The sequence below is a fragment of the Vitis riparia genome, unplaced genomic scaffold, assembly GCF_004353265.1.
Source record: "Vitis riparia cultivar Riparia Gloire de Montpellier isolate 1030 unplaced genomic scaffold, EGFV_Vit.rip_1.0 scaffold380_pilon_pilon, whole genome shotgun sequence".
Lineage (NCBI taxonomy): Eukaryota > Viridiplantae > Streptophyta > Magnoliopsida > Vitales > Vitaceae > Vitis > Vitis riparia.
In genome coordinates this window covers 392,077-407,961 of record NW_023269672.1, presented here as the reverse complement: position 1 = coordinate 407,961, position 15,885 = coordinate 392,077, and the positions used below count along the sequence as shown (strand labels likewise).

Below are 15,885 nucleotides of genomic sequence, written 5' to 3'. Positions count from 1 at the left end.
CCTTTCTCGGAGAAAATTCTTCATCCAAAGAAATCCATAGGTCTCCTATCAATCTATTAACCTCTTTTTTTGAATTGTTTTCTTACCTTGTCCAAAATTGCATGAATATCCTCCAAAGATCCTTACATGGCAGCCACGAGTTTGGAGAATTCCACCTTCCCATATGAATCTTTTTCTTTACAAACTTAGAATCCCTTTCGTGCGTGATTACCCTCAATATTTGCACTCCATCTACAGCAGTGGACTTTCCTTTGTCAAAATTTTTGGTGATCCTCTTTCCAAATAGTTGGTAGTCGTTTCCTCATGCAAGAAATAAAATGAAGATAAAAATAAAAATAAAAATAAAAATAAAGATTAAAATCAATAAATATCATGAAATTGAAAATCAAAAGAAATTTAAATCATGCAATTAAAAAATAAAAATCAACCACATGCAAGCCATGCAAGAAAGTGAACCATGTAATCATGCAAAAATACGAGCCATGCAACCATGCAAACCATGTAGAAACGCCTAAAGGTGACCTAGGGTGTGTCTAAGTGTCCTAGGACGAACTAAGTGGGCCTAAATAAACCTAGGTGGGCCTATGTGAACCTAGATGTTCTTGGCCAAACTAAGTGGAATCTAATCCTAAAGTGCACTTAAGTAAAACCTAATCTAAACTTGAAAGGCGGCCAAGGCCAGATAAATCCCTCAACCAAAGTCTCCGAGGTGGCTTATAGAAGACAAACTATATGAGTAAAAATGGGCCACCAAGGAACTACTATGGAGTATTGAAAGAGCACTTAAAACATGTGCTAAAGGGACAAAATGGAGGGTCTACATGTACCGGACTCGGTCGACTTAGTTCGTCCTAGGACAAAGATTGAGAAATGCAAAAGGATTTTCTTTGGTTAGGGTTTGGGGAGGGAAAGAGAGAGTATCTTATAAGCTGGATCTGAGTGTGCTTCGAGAAATAAGGCCCTCTTAGAGAAGTGGCTATGGAGATATCCTAGGGAGAGTATTGCTTTATGGCACAAGGTATTCTTGAGCATCTATGGGACACATTCAAATGGTTGAGATGCCAACATTTTAGTGGAAAATGGGTCAAAAATCCGCTTGTGGGAAGATTTGTGTTGGGGAAATCAACCTTTGGTTGCACAATATTTTTGAGTCTTTACAAACTTTTATCAGTTCAAAATTCTCCTATTTCATTTGTCCTCGGTCTTTCTTCTCCTCTTACTTGAAACTTTAACTTTCAGCCAAACCTTACGGATATAGAGATAGAGGATCTTGAAAGACTCATGTCCATTCCCAATAGTGTTAATCTAACACCGTAATCCCTAGATATGAGACCTTGTTTATTATCACCTTTCAACTTATTTTTGGTCAAATCTTTTTTTCTTAACCTCATTTGATCATTTAACTTTAGTTTTCTTTTCTCTTGCTAATTTCATATGGAAATCAAAAGCTCGGCCAAAGGTCAAGGCATTTGCTTCTTTAGTGGCTAACAAGAAGGTTAATATCAATGACTTGCTTTAGGTGAGAAGACCATTCAAATCCCTTAGTCTAGATTGTTGACCTTTGTGTATGGTTAGTTGAGAATAAATGGATCACCTTTTTTACATTATTCGACAACTTTAGAGTTATAACGTAAGCTATTCAAACTAGTAAGTTTGGATTAGGTTCCTTCTAGAAGTGCTTGTGACATGTTGACCATTTCTTTTAAGGGTTTGGGTAGCACTAATGGGGTAAAGTTCTAGGGCAAATAGCTTGTTTTACATTGATTTGGATAGCACAATGGGAAAGAAATGTAAGGATCTTTGAGGACAAGTGGAGGACTTTCAAAATGATATGGGACCTAGTCTACCTCTATCCATATTTTTGGGCCTCTACTACCATAGTTTTCAAAAGTATTCCTCTCAACATTATTCAACTTGATTGACTTTCAATATGTAGATCAGAAGGGTTAAAATAGCAATGTTGAAACATTTTGATGTCTTTTGGATTGTTTTTCTTTTCCTTTTTTTTGATCAAATTTTGTATTTAGGGAAAGATTTCTTATCCTTCTTTTGTTTACTTTTTCAATGAAAATGTTCTTCGTTTCTAATAAAAAAAATTATAAGTTTTGTTTATTTATTTATTTTTACCAACCATGAAAGTCATGCTAAATATGGAAAAATGCACATTTCCTGGGAAATACTGCAATGCTTTTGTCTTTTGGATTTGTTTTATGAAAGTTTTAATGGATTTTTGTGGGTATTATATTTGGTTTCACATTAATGCAAATCTCTTGGGAATTACAGCAGTGTTTTCATCTTTTGGTTTCCTCTTCCTAAGTTACTAGTGATTTTTTTTTTTTGGTGGGTATTATATTTGTTGCCAGACTAGAATGCATTTTTAAATAAAAATCCGTGGTCGGATTTCTTACTGTCATGGCCTGTAATTTAATGGGTTGACGTGGAACAAACATAAAAACAGGCTGGACCCTGATCAAAGTCGGATGCTGTGATATCCAGTTGCTGTGGTGTACAGCATCTTCCAATTTGTGTGATGTAAAATGGAACTGTTGCATTTTACTGTAGCTTATAGGCTTCAATATTAGCCTTAATTGGCAACAAATCTTACCACTTTTTTGCAATTTGGTTTCTGCGGACCTTTCTGTGTAATCTTTGCAAATGGTTGTGGAGGAAAATTCTTAAGATTTTCTGTGTCTATTACAGGGAGAGCAGTTAAAGCAAAGGAACGTTATAGAGCTTGTAGATGAATCTCAGCTCCTTTGCTTGGTTCTACAAAGTAAGCTTTGTTGTATTTCTTTAGATTTACCTTGATTTATATTTCAATAAGTACTTGGTTACTTCTCTCAGGAACACAATTGAGCTCAAGAAACAAGATGCATTTGAAGTTCCAAGATGCATTGACACCCGTATGGGTGGAGTTTTTCCTGCCAAAAAGTCTAGGTTTAGGATGCTTTCTGGAAAAGAAAATGCTAAGGTACAATACTTTTTCATCTAAAATTGATTTATTATCAAGTATGTTTACTGTAACATGTTAGAACTGTCAAATCACTAATCTGTAAGATCTTGAATGTGCCATGCAATTTACCATGCATTATTTCTGTCTTAATTTATTCAATTTTTTAATATATGCAGGAAGATATTTCAGCTGCACCAGCTGGCTGCTTGAAGAATATCTGTGTTTCTTTGAATTCAGTTGTCAAGAGTCATCCACAACTTTCATGGTATACATTTCCAGGACGGTGTACCTTGTTTATACTTGATAAATTGTTTGCTTTTTTCTTATTTATTCAATTTCTTATTTCTATCAGTCAGAGAATACTGTGGCTTCAGCTGCAGTTTCCAAAGATGGTACAAGGCAAGATTGTGAATATGCTGAAAAGTGCAGTCAAAGCACATTTCGTAGTGTGGCTGAATTATCACTTGGTAGTGAGAGGATATCTGAAATGGCTGTTGTTGATATGGTATTTTTGTTAGCATTTTCCCCTTTTATTTACTTGAAGAAAGTTCTGTGTCAGAATATAAATCTATTTATTTTCACAGGATAAAGCATTAAAAGGACTGGTTGCCTGTGAACCCCGTGCTTTTTCTGGTTTAGCTGCTGATTCTTCTGAAAAGTTCGGCAATTTTACTTCAATCTCTTCTGGCCATTTCTGCTCTGAATTTCATATTCCTGGGCAGAAGGCCCCACTGGATTTTACATTAAAAACTAATATGCAGATAGTGTCTTCTTCCTCTGTGAACTGGTGAGTGTGCTGGTATGTTCTGTGTTGTTGGTTCTCATCACAGTTACACATCTTACCTGTTTCTAGAGATTGTTTTCTTTACTTTAAGGGTGAAAAATAATGCTTCCTCATCTTTACTCTATTTTCATCTGGAATTTTTTTTTGGACGTGATCTGATGCATGAAACTGGTGTTGAACTTAAATCATTCACTTGAGAAGCCTAGATAAGGGTTTTTGGTGGTTTAGGATGACTACCATAAAATACATTCTATGAAAAACAATGTAGCATCAATAAGTCTGTTGTATTTTTAGGAGGATTCCTCGTCCTTCTTTTGTGTTCCTTTATACTTAATACATTTATTGTTTCTGATAAAAAAATATATATCCTCAAAAGGCAGGATACAATCACAAGGACACAATAACATATCAATATTTACTTTTATATATAAATTATATAATATCTGAAAATTATGAGTCTGGCTAGTTCATCTATTTTTTATACTAAATTGCATAGCTTAGAAGAAGCAACTCGTTCACTTGTATCCATGCTTAGAGCATCTCTAATGCAATACCAAAGTAGTTTATATATATGTGTGTGTGTGTGTGTGTGCACGCCAAAAAACAACTAAATTTTTAAATATTAGCACTCCAATGGGAGCTGTCATTATTTGGCTTTCCTTTTAGCATTGCCAAATGCAATGCCATCTTTGGCATTTGGTTGGAGAATGGTGGTTGATTGCATTGTGAGTCTGGTGCTAAAATTTGGCATCGTTAGTTTAATATTTAAGCTGGAGAGCAATTACCATTGCCAGAAAATAAGTTTGGCATTTGTTGTTTTATCTATTTGCATTGGAGATGCTCTTAGTGTGTAATATCTTTTTCTTTTTCTTTTTTTAAATGCTTTTACTGTGCTCATTCTTATCATGCCAAATGTTTTTTTATTTTCTTTTTTAAGATTTAAGGTTTTATCAAGATTATACCAGGCTTAACTGCAGGTAAATGATATGTTGTTGCTGTGACTTATTTAAATAGATTTCCTTATGTCATTGGATGAGGTTTTCAGAAACATGTAACACAATAAGTAGCGCATACAAAATTTATTAACAATGCAGTCACATACGCAAAAACAAAATTACTAATTGGACAACTACATAAATTGATTGAGGATATGGTCTTTAAATACGTAATTGCACTCGAGTGGTTTGGAGAATGATGACTGGCGTCCATTTGTTTTATTTTTTATTTTTGATGGGTAAGATTTGACTAACTTGTATGCCTAAACTTGATTACTCATTTATATTGGTTATTCCCTTCAAATTAAATTTCATGTCTGGCTAGTCTCATGCTTACTCCATTCTTGAAAATTATCTATACCATACCAATTTACTGAAAAACTGGACTGATGCAATATTGAGAGAAGTACAATTCGACATAACTTTTGTTTTTTCTGATTTTCAGGAATGTGAAGATAAGATAATGGGTTTGTTTTATTGTTTAGGTGGCTGGTAGTGCACTTTGTTTAATGCTATATGATGGAAACTTTAACTATAATGAATTTGTCAGTGCAATTCTTTGGTAATCTATCGTATTCAAAGCTATTGGTTATCTGTGTATAGAAGATGTTGTAGAAGAAAGAAGTAATCTAAAATTTTTATTTATGAACAAAATTTTACAAGCTTCAGTAGCAACTTCCTTTTTTCATAACTTTCTGGGGCATAGGCATGTTATTGTTTCGCCACGGGGAATGATTCAGGCTTGAGTGTGATTTACATTCAAATTGCTGTGAATTTTTTCTAAATAACCTATTTCACTTGTCTAGATGTCTCTCCCACAAAACTAAAATTATGTTAATTGAAATTTTGAGAGAATATCATATTTGCCAGCTAAGTGTTGACGGTGTTGGATTTTCTTTTGTAATATTTTGATGCTCTTTTGCTGAAGTATTTAGATCTCTTTTTTTTTTTTTTCTTTCTGTCGAATCAATTTTTAAAAAAATTCATACTTCGGTGCTAACATTTAATTAACCCACTTATATTTCTGCTTTTGGACACAGTTGCTATTTTTCCTTGAACAACAAATTTTTGTACTAATATTTGACTTGAAGAAATATCATTGAATTATGTCCAGACTATTCTGATTTCATTTGATATCATCTATTCTTTTTATATTTATTCCTAGATCATTGGTTCTATATTGTGTTGGTATTTGTAAGCATTACAAGGTTATGCATTAATAAAATATTCAGAAAAACGATGATTTTGCCATATATATGGGTTATGTGTATGCAAATTGTTGCATAATCTATGTATGGACTAATGTATATTCCACCACACTTAGCATTAGGTTTTTCGTAGAAGGTGATTTTAGCTAATCAACCTTATCTCGTTTTGCCATTCCTAGGTTTCATAGATTGAACATGTCTGCTACTTACAATGGTACAACCCTATCTACACCTCAATTTGGTTGTTCCAAGGATCAAAATATTAGCTGCTCCTCTGGGATCACTTCCACTGCCCAAATATTCAATTATAGAGCTTTGCACTCATGGGTGCACCCTCAGTCTTCTCTACCACCTTCTGTCATATCAGCATGGACCTTATCTGCTGCAGATGGAGGTTTGTGAACCAAATATTTTATTAGTATGAAATTTAAGTTTTTCTTTTCCTTTCTTTTCCTCAAGTTTTCTTACAACATATTTTCTTAGTCAATTTAGTGGAAACGGATTTCTTAATCAAACGACAACTAGTATGGGAAGACTCATTTCGAAGTCTCTATTACATGCTTAGAAAGAATATCTGTAATATCTTCTATGGTAATTACCTTCTTCCATGCTTCATAGTAGTTTTCAATTTTACGTAAGTTCTTGTAAGATTTCATATCTTGTTCATATGGAGCAACCTGCAGATTAATAGAATACCCTTTTAATCCCTTATGGTGAATGATCTTTTCTTGCGTTACCTGAAGTATTAGTTTATGTTTTGGGCTCAATTGCTTTGGCCAGTTGCTGTTTGGTTTTTGGAATACCATGGTCTTTGTCGTTGTGATGAAATTTCTGTGAGTATTTATGTTCTCTTTGTTCTTCCTGGCATTGCAATTATTTGGTGTACTAATTCTTATAAAAAGGGAAAAGATAGTATTATATAGAGAAAAATAAGCTGTTTGTTAGTTTGTGCATTAGTGCTTTTTTTTCTTCCTCTTGTTGGAGGAGTTGGAACAAAAGATAATAATATTACATGGAGAAAAATAAGTTGTTTGTTACTTTGTGCATTAGTGCCCTTTTTTCCCCTCTCTTGTGGGAGGAGTCACAACAATGTTGATTATTTTATGAATTTGAAGCAAATTGGCTATAGTTTTGAAATTTAATAATTTGTTAATGTCGAACTCAAGGCTACAAATGTTGGTTTTAGTGGACATTTCGTGGTTCCTAAGTATAATAATGTTAATATATCTATGTTTATGCCAATGTCATCGTTGAGAAATATTTTTGGTGATTTGTATGAAAAAAGAAAGAAAGTATACTTTTAGTTAAACCTCAAAATTTATAATAATTTAGAAGTCTAAATTCTAAAATCTTAGAAAATTCGAAGACTTAATTGCATTGATTAAACAAAATTGGGTTTAAATTTATCACCATATAATTGAGTGAAGATTATGTCATGAAATGTGGGAATTTGTATGGAAAGGAAAATCTTAGCTTAGAGAAAATTTGGAAACTAAATTGCATTCATGTTGACCAAAACCAGGTTTAGATAGATGACAGGATAACACATTGAAGACTATATCATAAAAAAATCATGGAGTCTATTCTACTTTGTAATTCTAACACAGAATCTTGTGGAATATTATGATAGTCATTCACATGAAATAATATAGTCTGACACAATACACCACATTATATGTGATAGTCCTTCTGATGTCATGTCTTCCCGAATTTACTTCTCTTTGTCTTACTATCTCTAACATTAATAATACATAAACAATACCTTTTGATAAAAGATTGACATATTATAGGTTCAAGATGCTTATGGAGCAAAGTATCTTTTTGAGAGCTTTTTGTGATAATTTGACATGCATACTAACATTGGTATTTTCCCTTTTGTTGATCAAAATACCATGCTGGAAACAAATGAACAACAAAATTAAATGAGAAGTACAATGCATTCCTACTTGATACAACGCAAAATTTTTGGGTGCTTGAAATCATCATCTATGTCATGATTGAGTTGGTGTAGTCCCACTCCATGTATTCTTTTATGCCCATTGCTTTTTTTTTTTCATTGGTAATAAATGGGCTTGCATTAGAAAAGCCTAAAAAGGGCGAAAACAGTACATACAAAGTATACACACATGCCTCAAAAAAGCTAAGCAATAAGAAGACAAGGAAATGCCTTCTCCTTACTTGACAAACAACCAATCTATAAAATCAATCATAGACAAAGTGTGGTCCTCTATATGCACCCTAGCCCAATTCACAAAAGTATATATGAAAAAAGATTTAATTGCTTGGTTGGACCACTCAATGACATTGAAAGCTCTTCCATTCCTTTCCTTCCATAAATTCCACATTAAACTTAAGAGAGCAGCCTTCCATGCACTCTTCCTAATTGAGGAATGCATAACCCACTGCACACCGAAAATGGAATAAATCAAGTTCCACAACATTTTAGCCTTGCCATAGAACAAAATTAGGTGGTTAGTGGTTTCCTCCTCTTCTTTGCACAAGTAGCATCTATTCGAAATATTCCATCCCTTTCTTTTCAACTAGTTGAGAGTCAAAATTATGCTCCAAGACACTTCCTAAGCAAAAAAGCTCACCCTTCCTAGAGCCCAAGACCTCTAAATAATATTCCAGGAAAATTGATCTCTAGATACCCTCGTATAAGAGCCATAAAGGGAGCTAACTTAAAATTTGCCATTCTTACTCTCTCTCTAACTCAGAATGTCGTCCACTTTTCTTCTCATAACAAAGGGTTGAAGCTTGCAAAACAAAGACTCAACTTCTCCCATCTCTTAATCATTAAGATATCTTGAAAAGCGAGGTCTCCAGCTACCTAAATCCCCTCTCTCCTCCCAAGCTTTTGAGACCTAATTGTGTTTGTTTATTGCCATAGAAATAAGCTAGGGAAAGCTTCTTTCAAGGGTTGGTCTTCACACCAAAAGTCTTTCCAAAACTTAACCCTTCTCTCATTCCCAGCTATCAAGTGGGATCAACTTCTTATGTCCTCTCATTCATTTCTGATGGCTTTCCACATCACCACACCATGACCTCCTCTTACTCCTTTTGAACACTAACCCCCTTTCTCTACTCCAAACTTCCTAATGATAATTTGTTTTCAAAGGGGCCAACTCTCTTTCTTCTGCAAATCTCCAACTCCACTTACCAAGGCTTTATTAAGGGCCACAAGACTATGAATTCCTAAGCTTCCCTCCTTATTTCCACAAACCAAATTCCAATTCACCAAACGAGGCCTTCTCTTTAGAGCACCACCACCCCATAAAAAATCCCGTTGGATCTTTTCGAGTCTTGCACACTTTTTTTTTTTTTTTAATCAAGGTAAGCCTCCCACCCTTAGATATGTATCGCCTTTTTCACATTGTTAATTTTTTTTCTGAATCTCTGTTCCACTGCATCCCACACCCTACGAGATTTAAAAGGGGCATCCAAAGGAAGACCCAAATAAGAAGTGGGAAGCTTCCCTACTCTACACCCCATCACCAAAGCATCATTCTCCAAAGTCTTTAGGCCCTTACAAGAATAACCTCACTTTATCCATATTTGCTTTTAATTCAGAAAGCATCTCGAACCACATTGACAACTCAAATATCTCAACTGGTCACTGTTGGCCTTACAAAAGATTAATGTGTCGTCGACAAACAGAAAATGGGACACATCCCTCCTTTCTCCACTTCTCCTTTCCACCTTAAACCTTAAAATGAAGTCATTGCATTTGGCTGGGAACAACAACTGACTAAGAGCCTCCATAACCAAAATTAATAGATAGGGGATAGCAAGTCGCCTTGTCTTAAGCCCCTAAAACTGTGAAAAAAGCATGAAGAGGTTCTATTGATATGAACAGAAAAGCTAGCTATGGAAATATACCAATTGATCTAACTTATCCACCTTTGCCCAAACCCCACTTTGGACATAACTGATAGAAATAAATCCCAATTGACATGATCATAAACCTTCTCAATGTCCATTTTTCAAAGGAAACCAGGAATATTGCTCTTTAACCTAGAGTCAACAACCTTAATAGCACTGACCATAGTGTCTAAAATTTGTCTACCTTGAATGAAGGCATGTTGATTTCACTTCCCCTGTTGTTATCTTTACCTTATTTGCCAAAACTTTGACTAATAGCTTATACAAACCCTCAACCAAACTAATTGGTCTAAAGTCTTTCAAATCTTTGGCTCTCCCTTTTTTGGGAATCAAAACCAAGAAGGTGGAATTTAGGTTTCTTTGGAATGTGCCATGAAGAAAGAACTCTTTAAAGAAAGGTATGATCTCCGGTTTGGTAAAATCCCAACAAAAATGTCAAAAAGCCATGTTAAAACTGTCTGGACCTAGAGCTTTACCACCAGAGAGACTACTCAGGGCTTCAAAAACTTCCCCCTTTGAAAAAGGAACCTCTAGACTTTTGGATCTATCTTACCCCAACACTTCAAAGCGTAAACCCTTACACTCGGTCTCCAATCCCTTGTTTCCAAGAGAAGAGTATGATTGGCATTGCACACCCTAGCTTTAATCTCCTCATCATCAATTAGAGTAACCCCATTTGTTCTCACCTTGGTTAACAAATTCCTTCTTGCATGAGCATTGGCCATCTTGTGAAAAAACTTGGTGTTCTTGTCTCCATCTCTTAACCAAATTTCCTAGATTTTTGTCTCCATGAAGTTTCTTCCAATAAAACCCACTTCTTATAATCCTCAAAGGCGCCCTTTTTAGCCTCTGCCTCCTCAAGAGAAAGACGACATTCTCTCTTAGAGTCTTAGAATTGAACACAAGAAAAGGCTTATGATTTGTTAAAGAAGACATTGCTAAAACCTTCTTTTTTCCACACTCTAAGATCCCTTTTAAGAGCTTTTAATTTCTTAATGAGGCAGTGATTGCTAAAGCTAGTAACCGTCAACCCAGTCCACCAATTTCTCACAAGCTCTTTGAAGCCATCAGTCAAAAGCCACATATTCTCAGATCTAAAGGGGATCTTACACTTTTTGACTCCTCCACCCTCGAGAATAATGGGACAATGGTCAAAAGCTAGCCTAGGAAAGCGAATTGAGAAATACTCAAAAAATGGTTATCCTACTCATCAGAGACTAAGAAGCAGTCCAACCTAGAAGCTGCTTGAGAATTAAACCATCACACCATGTGAATGAATCTCCAGAAAGAGGAAGGTCCTTCAAACTCAACTCCTTTATGACATCTAAGACCCTCCTCATATCTGTCATAAATCTGAATTTGTTCATTCTTTCCCTTGGAAATCTAACAAGGTTAAAATACCCTTCTATGCACTAGGGATCATCCCATAGACCTTTGATAGCTCCCAATTCATCCCCGAAATCCTTTTTTTCCCTCATTAAAACTAGATCATAGACTCCTATGAACACCCAGACAAAATCATCTTCAACATTTCTAAAGTGACATGAAATGGAGAACCCACCACACTCCAACTGCAATAGGTCCAAAACTCTATTGTCCTAAAAAATCAAAATGCATCTTGACACTCCTCTAGCATCAATTGCACCTTAGTTCAAAAACCTTCCAACACCTAAGCTTCTTACCACCTGTAACTTCATCTCTTGCACCTTAGTCTCTAGAAGGCAAACTAGATCTACCTTCTGAGTCATAACCACAGACTTGATCAATTTCCTTTTTTTCTCATCGTTGAGTTCTCGTACATTCCAGGAAAGGATTTTAATCTTCATCAATCAATTGGAACCAAATCCTAATTGTTCCTACCATTCCTTCTAGAAGAGAGCAATGAACTTTCATAATTGATTGAACAATCTAGTCTCCTTAGCTCCCTTTTGAAATGAGAGGAGGACACACATTTCTTCTTCCCCCCTCTACTAGGAATCCCACATCTAACTTTCCTCTTTAACTTCCTCAACAAAGACTAGATTTCCTTTTCAAACCCCTGAATCGGCATCCCCAAAAATCTATTAAAATCTACTAGCTTGGTGAAGTCCTTGTTTGAAAGCGGGTCCTTGCATTCCACACCATTGGATCCCACCTCTTGAGTTGAGGCTGAAGCATCGTTACCCCCCGACTCAACTCCACTCTCTTGATTGGGGGAAAAATTCTCTAGGAAGACCACAACTTAGCCATCTTGAAAAACCATTGATAGAGGCTTTTTCACAGCATCAACCAAAATTTCCAACACTTCCCCTCCCAACTCAGAAAAATCTTCTCCCCGCTCAATACCCATGATCTCTTAGCAGACTCCTTGATTGTAGTTTCTCGTCACCCAAAAAGGAGTAGAAGAAGAAGAAGGCCCTTCTCCCCAAGAGGATTGAGTCCAAGAGAGCGTACCTTGAAATTTGAGTGCTTTATCTAAAATAGCTTTGTTGGCTAAAGGCTTTATCATTGTCTCCATGGAAGGCAACTTTGACATGCAAGGATTAGAAGCGATTAACAGGCTACTAGGGCTCCAACAACCTCTTTTTTTCTGGAGAGCATGAAAGGAGTGGACTCAATGGTAGTAGCCTTGAGGCCCATCTCCCTTCCATTTTTAAAGCTCACCTAACCCACTTTAAAAGGAGCTTGGGCCCTATCCAAAGTTGATCTCTTGGCCCCCTCCATCTCCATAGAGCCTAACTTGACCTAAGGCCCAACAAAAAGGCCCAAGGCCTCATCTACTAACCCACATGGCTCCTCCCCAACGATAGAAGGGGAAGGATGGGTTTTTGTAGAAACTTTGATTCCCATCTTTTTGGGTACCACTTTTTCTTTTTGTAGAGTTCGATGGATTGAGAGACAACACTTGAGCTTCCACTCTTTTAGAAACCATTCTTTCACTCTCAAATAGGCGCATGACCTTGCCCTACTCTCTTTTTCTACCCTCGTTTCTCTACAACTCTGAGAAGACTGCACCTCACTCTTCAATGGAGGAATCTCCCACCACAATTGAATTGCGAAACAAGAGGATGTAGAGTTTGATGGATCAAGAGATGACACTTGGGCTTCCACTTTTTCAAAAAACCCTTCTTCCACACTTCAGACAAGTGCGTGACCTTACCCTACCCTCTTCTCCTACCCTCCCCTCTTTGCAACTTTGAGAAGACTACACCTCACTCTTCCGCCCCTTTGATGATCCAACAACATCATGACATGGGTGTATATCAGCTGAACTCCGCACCTCATGATATGGGTGCAAGTAGACGGATAATTAATCAAACTATCAACATCAATCGCAGCCAGAAAGTGCCATGGTTGATTGCGGTTGTACTTATTTGGAATAGCATTCTTAGGATAGAGAGCCACCCACAATTCATCTGATCCATCATCATTAATCTGGCAGCAGTTATGCCAAGAAGAAATGGAGAAGTCATCCAAATAAGTTCCTCTATGATAAATAGAGAAGAAAGCAAATCCCAGAAAGTGGTTATCCTCGTACCAATTCAAAGGAGGCTCTATTCTTACTTGGCTATACCCGCCCTGGAATTCTACCATCTCCTGAGATAATAATCATCTTGCCTTTCTTGCAATTCAAGTGCTGCATGTACAATCAAAGCTAATATGTAATTGGAGTACTACTGGGTGGATGAAAAGTTTTACGTGTCGTTATTAAATAAAAATCATACCTCATTACTTGTTGGTTTGAACCATTTGAGGAGGGAAGACCAGAGTATAGATGATGGACTTGATAACATTTCCAGCTTCGTGAAATAGCTGGCATGTATTTCTCGTAGACTCGATGGAAGCTCTGGAATTTCTTGGAGCATCTTGCAGTGACTGATGTAAAGGGAATGAAGCTTACAGAGTTGAGAGATGCCAGAAGGTATGCTAACCATATGGTTTACACTTAAATCTAAATTTTCTAAGGAATATAAGCCCCAGATATCAGTGGGTATTGACCCTTCCATTAGATTACAGTGACTCAAATTTAGTGCTGCTGAGGAGCAAAAGCCATTCAGATTCTTGGGGAACCTCTCCAAGTTTGAACAACCATGGAGCATCAACATTTTTAACTTTCCCAAACACTGTGACAAAAGGAATTTTGATTTAGTAAATGAATTTTGATAAACAAAAAATTAATCTCAAACAAAATAATGATGAAATACTAATTATACCTTATTTCCTTGCCAAAGTTGTTTTATGTTGTTGTCCATCATATTGAGTACAACAAGGTTCTCTCCATGAACATTTGACGGCAATGATTTCAAAGGGTATCCTTTCCAATGAAGATATCTCAACTGTTGTGAAGGAAATTGAAAATCTTCATGAAGAATAATTTTATACTCCTTGTTCATAGAACCACAATAATCCATCCCATAAATCTTGAGCAATCTAAGTTGTTTCATCTTTGCAAAAACCTTTGTACTAAATTGTAGTTGTTTTGATCTAGACAAGTTTAAGAATATGGCCTCAACATTTTTCATCCCCTAACTATAACAAAAGGATTAGGCAAGCAGAAAAGAGATAAAGCTAGCTAAAATTGTATGGATATGTAACTTAGACAAAAATGATATTGCTCACATTTACATATTTTTATGAAGCTTAAGAAAGTTCATGAGTTTGATGGTTACCTTCTTCATTGTAAATGCACGATACACATCACTCGGATCCCACAATTTGCTCCATTTTCCAGGATTATCAGGAAATTCAGTACGAATAATGTTCCATCCCATTTCTTGTATCAAATCATGCATAAGTATCTGATTGGTGGAAAGAGATATAAGACACTTATCATAGAGGACTTTTATTCCTATCTATGCATACAAATCACAACTATCCAATATCCTTAAAACAAAAAGCTTACTTTAAGTACATTTTGAATTTTCACTTCAGGTTCTCTTTCCAATTTACACAATTCACTTTCCCATTGAAGTATTGTCTTGTTAAACAAGAGAGAACCGAGGACTTTTAGAGCTAAAGGAAGGCCATGACAATAATATACTACACGATCCGAGAGGTGGATAAATTCTTGTTTTGGAAGATTTTGTCTAAAAGCAAAGAGACGAAAAAGCTCACAAGCTTGTTCATAATTTAATTCCTCAACCTCATATACGTTATCCATTTCTTGAACAAATGCTTACGTCTAGTTGTTATGATGACTCTACTTCCTCTTCCAAGCCTATCACAATTTCTGAGTAAGTATTCTAATTGATCTGAATCATCAATGTCATCAAGAACAATAAAAACTCTTTTAAATCGGAGAACATTTTTTATCATATTAGCTCCTTGGCCAACATTGCTTACATTTTGATTTCTCTCCACTTGTAGTATATCACAAAGAAGTTGATTTTGTAAATGATGCAAACCCATAGTATTGCCAACTTCTCTAACATTTTCGAGAAAGCTCATATACTAAAATTCACGAAAAATTTATTATTTACAACTTTGGCAATAGTTGTCTTACCTATTCTACCTATTCCACATATACCAATCATACGAACATCATTCAATTGATCAATGCATAGCCGCCGAATTATCTCATTTACATGAGAATCCATACCAATCAAGTTGGCACCAACATCAAACTTTCTACAATTCAATCTCATGAATATATTGTTGACGATTTTCTTAATATGCTCGGACTCATACTTGCCAATTGTAAAGTACATGTGATGATTGATTAGGCTATAGCTGATTAAAAAATAAATACATGTTAAGCTTCTTCATGAAAAATGAATTATAGTAATATATATATATATATATATATATTAAAAGTATTAAGGTTTAAAACTCAAATTACATTTTTAGGACATTTTCATTGTATCAAGTATACAAGACAATTTTCTACACAATCACAAGATGACCGTGAGGAGGACTCGTTCGACTCATTGGAAGAGCTGTCTTCTATTAGAAGATATTGGTTGTCACTAGATGATTCTACCGAGGTTTGACTAGATGACTCTGACCATGACTTTATTTTGATGAGATTAATCATTTGTCGTTTGGGACGCTTTCCTATGTTTAAGTCGGCAATTATTTCTTTGA

At 35.7% G+C, this 15,885-nt stretch overlaps 1 protein-coding gene and 1 pseudogene across 1 annotated transcript; one reads left to right on the top strand and one right to left on the bottom strand.

Annotated features, from left to right (window-relative positions):
* Nucleotides 1–2,743: 2,743 nt before the first annotated feature.
* LOC117909801 lies at nt 2,744–6,632 on the top strand. Its single transcript, XM_034823856.1, has 7 exons — nt 2,744–2,773; nt 2,845–2,971; nt 3,130–3,218; nt 3,306–3,458; nt 3,538–3,740; nt 6,120–6,334; nt 6,424–6,632. The coding sequence occupies exons 3-7, from the start codon at nt 3,216–3,218 to the stop codon at nt 6,576–6,578; spliced, it is 729 nt and encodes a 242-aa protein (XP_034679747.1). The 5' UTR covers nt 2,744–2,773; nt 2,845–2,971; nt 3,130–3,215; the 3' UTR covers nt 6,579–6,632.
* Nucleotides 6,633–14,686: 8,054 nt separating this feature from the next.
* LOC117909805 lies at nt 14,687–15,509 on the bottom strand (annotated as a pseudogene).
* Nucleotides 15,510–15,885: the final 376 nt, after the last annotated feature.

Bases quoted from the DNA above. Each gene is read 5' to 3' on its own strand.
- LOC117909801 (XM_034823856.1), top strand. The intron at 3,741-6,119 runs GTGAGTGTGCTG...TGCCATTCCTAG, and splicing joins TCTTCTTCCTCTGTGAACTG to GTTTCATAGATTGAACATGT. The intron at 6,335-6,423 runs GTTTGTGAACCA...ATATTTTCTTAG, and splicing joins CTTATCTGCTGCAGATGGAG to TCAATTTAGTGGAAACGGAT.